This window comes from Poecilia formosa, unplaced genomic scaffold, assembly GCF_000485575.1.
Source record: "Poecilia formosa unplaced genomic scaffold, Poecilia_formosa-5.1.2 Scaffold293, whole genome shotgun sequence".
Taxonomy (NCBI): Eukaryota; Metazoa; Chordata; class Actinopteri; order Cyprinodontiformes; family Poeciliidae; genus Poecilia; species Poecilia formosa.
The window spans coordinates 278,924-285,605 of NW_006800232.1; the positions used below are offsets into that span (position 1 = coordinate 278,924).

Consider the following 6,682-nt stretch of genomic DNA (forward strand, 5'->3'; position numbering starts at 1 on the left):
TATATATATATATATATATGTATATATGTATATATATATATATCATCAATTTACCTCAAATGTTTTTTTTTGTGAAATTGTAATATTTTCAATTCAGTCATACATACAATCCATTTGATCCTGGTTATTACCAGGTTATACCTGGTTATTTGTAAAGTAATTTGTTATGCTCAACTGTAACATAACATCTCTATAAGACAAAATGTGAAAACTTTTTAATGGGTGTAAATCTTTTTGCATGGTTCTTTTTTTTTGACAGCCGCAAGCTTCAAATTCTGGAATATATGTGTATTAATAAAGATAAAACGGAATACAGGATACTGTTAATGTCTTTATAGGAATCTTTGCATTATTTATTTCTTAATGAATTTAGTCATTTTTACCGTACGAGCGTACCTTGCTTTGAACTTTCACACGGGCGAAAGCCACCTATAGAGCTAATAACTGTGTGTGTTTTTGTGTGTTGCAGGGGGCAGTTAAAGTTGATTCTGTGGAGTCACAAAGCTGTGAGCAACAGGAGAGGTCCAGTTCGGCCCATCTGCCTCCCCAGACACCATCGTCGCTCTCCCCGCTGCCTCCTTTGCCCCCTTACCCCTCTGCCCTCTCCTTCCACCCGTGCACGCCGTGTCCCTCCTCTCTTCCTCCGTCGCCGTCCTCCCTCCTGCCCCTCCCGTCTCCTCCGTCTTTCCTCCTGCCTCCACCTCCCTCGCCGCGTCTGCCCTCTCGCTCCAGCAGCCTCCACAGGCCCAGGGCTCCGTCCGCCATTTCCCTCTCGGACCCGGCCGACGCAGAGGTGTATCACATTACCAGCTCGGCTCGCCACAAGTGGAGGGACGCGGAGGGAGGAGAACAGGAGAACAGATGCAAGGCCAGTCGCAGCCACTCGCTGTCCCCTTACGCCTCGCCGCACTCCCTCGATTTGATCCCCACGCTGCCCCCTCCGTCCAACGGGAGCACCCTCAGTCTGCTCGGGGCGGGATCGAAGGACGTCAAGAAAGGCTTCAGCGTCGACCACCACGGCTTCCTGGAGAAGCCTCAGTTAGAACCGGCGGGTCCAGACCAGCGGCGCCACTCGATCGAGGTCTGCCTTCCACAGGCCGTCATAACCACCGACAGCCAAAACTTTACGCTGGAGACCCATCGATCGGAAAAGGGCGCTCAGGCCTTTCCCGTGAGGGTGCAATCAGTCGGCGGCAGGCAGAGGAAGAAGAAGACGAGCCCTCCCTGCATATCCATCCACCCGCCCCCAGAGAGGGAGCAGCGCCTGCTTCCCTCGCCCCCGAAACTGGCCGACTGCAGCATGACGCTGAGACGCAGGACATCTTCCAGCGACTTCACGCAGCACTCGCAAGACACGCCCGCTGAAACGCAGCTCCGCGCACAAATGCAGACGCCTCTCACGCCGATCCCCGCGCCGCTGCAGCCGCATTCGCCGACGCGCGCTCTGACCCCGTCGCAGGGGTCCACCCCGACCCACGCCCAGGCGCACACGCCACCTGCGACTCACATTCCCATCAGCCCAAACATCTTCATCCAGCCCCACGCGCCCCTCCTCCCAACCGTTTTGCCTTTCTCACAGACGGCCGCGAGGCACTCCCCCCTCGCGGGAGACTGCATCCCCCTGCCCCGATTCACCTTCGACCAACCGCAGTCCAGGTACACGGGCGAGCCGGAATCAGTCGCCTGCTCTTCCCCTTTCGACAACCGGCTGGGAAGCAGTCCAGGTTTCAGCGCAAAGAATCGGAGGACCGCCCAGTGAACTCTCAGAGTTGCATTCAGGAGATGAATTATTCAGTTTTGAGAAGTATCTAAAGCTGGAGTAGAAACCTCCCCCCGACCCCGCGCCACCGAACCTCATCTGACCTCAGCAGTGTTGGGTGTTGAAGAAGGAAAGAGAGGTTCTTTAGTTTGTTTTTGTTATAAAAAGAAAAGACATTGATTCCTTCCAGGATATACGTGGGAATGAACTCCTCATGATTAAAACAGAAGGCGGGATACAATTTTTTCCTGCCTTAAAAAAAAAAAATCTGCCGAGGTTGGACATTTCTAGTATCACTCACTGTAGTGTGTCGACGGCTGATCCCCTCACCACACAACAGGACTGAAGCCACCTTACTCTTGTAGCCAAAGTTTTTTTCCACACACCGTCCTCACCCACGCGAGCCAATCAGGAAGCAGCGTCTGGCTGGTGACCGCCGACCCTTTTTTTTTTTTTTTTTTTTTTTTTTTGTTTCCTTTTCTTCGTTGTCGTTTTCTTTTTTAAAACAGGGAAGGCGGTTTGTGAAACGCGAGCGTGGGAGGGGGAATCGGTGGGATATGCAACTTCAGGTTTTCTGCAGACGTTCTGCTCGCCCCCTTCTCTGCTCCTCGATCACATTGATCAGAGAGGAAACGTGGAAAATGCGCCGAGCGAGGTTTCCGCGGAGCCCATCGTCACCCAAGTCGAACTTGCTCATTCTCGTGACGACAGAGAGGGGGAGCACGGCGGAGCTGTAGTTTTTTTTTTTTTTTTTTTTTTCTTTTGTTCAAGTGTAAATAAAAGGAGAAAAAAAATCAAAACAAATGTATTTGGTGAGATTTAAAGATAGCTCTATCCATATGCACATATTTTTATAGAGGTCTATAATGTTTTTTGCACACAGATTTGAATTTCAAGTTGCTCGTATTTCCTCTGTTGTCCTCTCGTGAATGTATGTTTCTTCTAAAAGATCCAGCGAGAGTGGTGATGGCGATTGAACCTCCTCTCAAACTGCAAGTCGAGGTCGAGGGGAGGGACTTTATTTTTCTATTTTGACAAAGCATCAGAGCAGAGAACTGGCGGGTGATGTGTTTTTTTGTTTTGTTTTGTTTTTTTTCTGTAGTTTTGTCTCGGACTTTTTGTGTACGTGGTGTCTCAATAACAGTCTGGGGAAGCAGGCTCAGTGGTGCAAACACGTAGACTTACGATGGATCTAAACCATAAAGAAAAAAAAAAATTCTTGAACGTTTGAAGAAAAAAAAAATCTCTAGGGAAGCTTTGCACTGGTTTTTACAAGTTGATTTCAAAATTAGGGATTTTTCAGCTAATTTTCGAGGACAAAAAGCCGTACTGCGGTGTCTTTAGGAAAACACAAACACCTAATCTGTAAGCACCTGCAATGCCTTGTGAAACATTTATATCCATCAAACTTTTTCACATAAGTCCAGTTTTCAGTTTGCCACAAGCCATGTAAACAATGGAAGGACGTGATCAGATGAAACATCGCATTAGCCACTTTCCCTATGGTAAAACAAGGCGTGGTGGCATCATGCTGTGGGGTTTTGTCTTTCAGTATAGGGAAAAGAAAGCTGTTGGGAGTTAATGGGAAGATGGATGGAGCCAAAAACAAAAATAAATAAATTCCTAAAAAATAAAACCTATTCGAGACTAAAAATAATGATAAAAAAAAATGCACTCAGAGCAACAAAAGAATGGTTTAGATATGCAATCAAGAACGGCCTAATCAAAGCCCACACCTAAATCCAGCCCGAGAATATGTGTCAAGATTTGACAACCCACGTTTACAAACACTTTCCCATTCGAGACTGTTTGAGCTACTTTACTGAGAATGATAAAAGAAGCTAGTAGCAAACGACTTGCATTGCACCAACTTAAAAAAAAGTATAAAAAGCCATCAATGTTGGTGAATGTAAAGCGACAAAATGTGAAAAAGTTCATGAAGCGCGTGTACTTTTGCGGCGCAGGGAAAGTATGAAGAAATTCAAAGTGGCATCACTGAGCCTCTCTTCTGCTGCTGTGCTTCGGCTGGATCAGCTCCGACACCTGTGTTCCTGTACATCTAAAGACAACCAAACTAACTTTCTAAATATGTGTAGCCAGAGTGCAATAATAATATATAAATATATATATATATATGTGGAAAATATAGTGACATCCACACTACATAAGACAGCCACATCCTTGTATTCATACATACTGTAGAACTGTTATAAATATATGAAATGAGATGATTTTTTTTTTTTTTATTACGTATGATGGTCGAGGGATGTTACTATTTCTGCTGTAGGTATGCACGGCCTCGTTAATGGCTGTGTGGGGGTTTGGTACGGCAGATGTTTTTTTTTTGTTGTTTGTTTTTCCTCCAAAAGCTCAGGCCCACCTGCCTGAGGTGTTACTGTAAGCAGAAGAGTGACATGCATCTCTACTGAGGACTCAATAAGCCATTTGTCATTGCCATTTTTTTTTTGTCCCTTTTTCTTTAGACTAGCAATTCATTGTTCACAACGGATCATATTTATTTCCCACACCAGATAAAATAAAGCCACAGCTTGCTGACAAAACCACGCAAAAGCTTTCCGGTGGCTGAATGTTGTCGTGCAGAGCCGTACTTCTACTCTGACACAGCACAATGTGTATTTTGATCCAGTTTGTTTTTTTGGGGGGGGTTTTCAGCTCAGTTGTTTGGCATATATACATACGTGCATGAGACGTACACTTTCGTTATTTCAAAAATCTAAAGACGGCTGGCTGGGACAGCTTTGTTTATTCTATGATGCTTTGTTTTCTTTTTTTTCCCCCTCATTGTGCTTTATTTCGAATGTCTTGTAGTGATCAGCATGAAGCATGCACAAGTCCTCAGCGATCTGAGAGAAAACCAAAGTGCTTCGATGCTGTCTCTGATCAAATAAATTAGAACTTTAAAAATAGCTGTTTAACCAACCAAATCAACACATTAAAGGGTGAATATCATCATGTTTTTTTTTTTTGTTTTTTTTTTACAACTTTTTAAATTCAGTTATCTTCGGGTTCATAGCATACTGTAGCTATGTTTACACCTGTAATTTGCCATCGGAATGGGTTACGAAATCGAAACCAAGACATCTAATACACTCTGGCGGGATTCAAGTAGATGTAACTTCTGCTCTGGTTCTGACCAGTTTTGCTCCTTGTGGTGCCTTCTGCCGTCACTAGAATAATACATGTCTGCAATGAAACAAAGGAATCGTGGAGGGAAGTTGCTGAAATTCTCATATTTTGATAATCAGTCCATGTTCCATGATTTCGATTACATTTATCTCTACTACACTTCAAAAGGATAGAAATTTTTAGTCACGATCCCGTCGCTTGTGAAAAGTCACTTTAAGCTAATGCTAAACATGTGGTTTTAGGAAAAGAAGGGAAGTACCTTGACAAAACCAATCGAGTCAAATACTGAACTGCCTGTTCGCAGTTCAGTATTTGCAGATTCACAGATTCAAGGATTTATTTGTTTTTTGTTTTTTTTTTTCCTGTGGAAAGTAACTTGACATTATTCATGAAAAATGGGCCTTTTCTGCATATTTTATCAGAATCGGAATTCCTTCGATTGTCACTGAACTGATGACAATGACGCATTGTAAAGAAAATAACGCTTGGAGCACTGGAACACCTACCAGTGCTACTCGACACGCCATTGGCTGGCATTTGCAGAGCACCCAATCCTGAAGCGCCAGACAACGAAGACCATAGATTAGTTTATACAGTAGTGCTAAGATGGTTCCTACTGTTAATATTAAGGCATATTTAGAGGGGTCTCAAGTACTTGCAGATTTTAGTCATTCACTATTGTCCCTAACCTCCATGAATACTGGGTGGGCTTTATAATTAACATGCAATCCATCGTTCATTCGACTCGCTGAGAAGAGGATGAGCCTCCTGCTCGAGGGTGGGGAAAGGCACCGAAGGAACATGTGGATGGAGACGTTGACGTGATCAACAGATTCACCAGCCGTTGCCTCAGTTTTCTGGTTCTGCATACAGAACTTTGTGGTTGTGAGCTCCTTCGCTGCATTGCCAAAAAAAAGACAGTCACAAAACTGTTTGACTCGATTGGTTTTGTCAAGGAATAAAACGTCCGTTGTCTCTTTAAAAATCCGTGAGCTCCGCTAATACGTACATTAAGGCATCTTCCACTTTTAGCAGTTGCACCTTTCAGTTTTAGAGAGGCAGATTCAAACCGGACTGTGAAAAAAATTGATATGTGAGACATTTAATATTTGTAGGTTTTCAGACTGTAAAAATATGATGACATTTGCCCTTTAAGTAAGCAGCGTCTTTGCTGGTTTGTGTTGTGAAAATTGTGGGGGGAAAAAAAAAAAATCTTTTAACCTCTTACTTCATGGATATTTACCTCATCTGACTTCATTTCGGAGGCTGGCGAATTGTCTTAAATGGGCAATTGGAAATCTTAGGAGAGCCGCCTAAGCACCAGATCAGTAACAAAGATGATTACAGCCATCATAATCACTCGGATATACTTTTTTTGCTCGCTCATTAGCGCCACCTCTCCCACGCCGTACGCATGTCGAGGTCAAAACGGTGAGATTAACATAAATAACCAATAATCACAGTGTGTGTCAGCCTCACACGTCGCTGCTTATGAGCACAGTTGAGAGCTAGTTCATTTCTTCATAGCGCTGTTCTTCCAGCTCTGGAGGCAGATCTGAACATGGACTCGGCGAGATTGTCATTTCTTCCTGAACATTGCACAGTTCCTAGTTTTGCTCATCGTTTTGTTTTGTTTTTTATATACAGTGTTTTTGCTCGTCTTGTTCTTTGTCCTCTTTCTGCACAGATTATCAGCAACGGGGAGGTTTGGTGTAGGAACCAGGACAGCCTCTTCTCTGTCTCCCTTTTACTTGTTGGAGCGCAGACAGCCCCGAT

At 44.2% G+C, this 6,682-nt stretch overlaps 1 protein-coding gene across 3 annotated transcripts in view; it reads left to right on the forward strand.

The window, feature by feature from the left end:
• cacna1ha (calcium channel, voltage-dependent, T type, alpha 1H subunit a) overlaps nt 1-6,101 on the forward strand; it is a 128,835-nt gene extending 122,734 nt beyond the window's left edge. For all 3 annotated transcript variants that reach the window (XM_016681767.1, XM_016681768.1, XM_007572047.2), the window contains exon 38: nt 470-6,101. In XM_016681767.1, the coding sequence (XP_016537253.1) occupies nt 470-1,759 (1,290 nt within the window). In that variant the 3' untranslated portion in view covers nt 1,760-6,101. The remainder of the gene's footprint in view (nt 1-469) is intronic.
• Nucleotides 6,102-6,682: the final 581 nt, after the last annotated feature.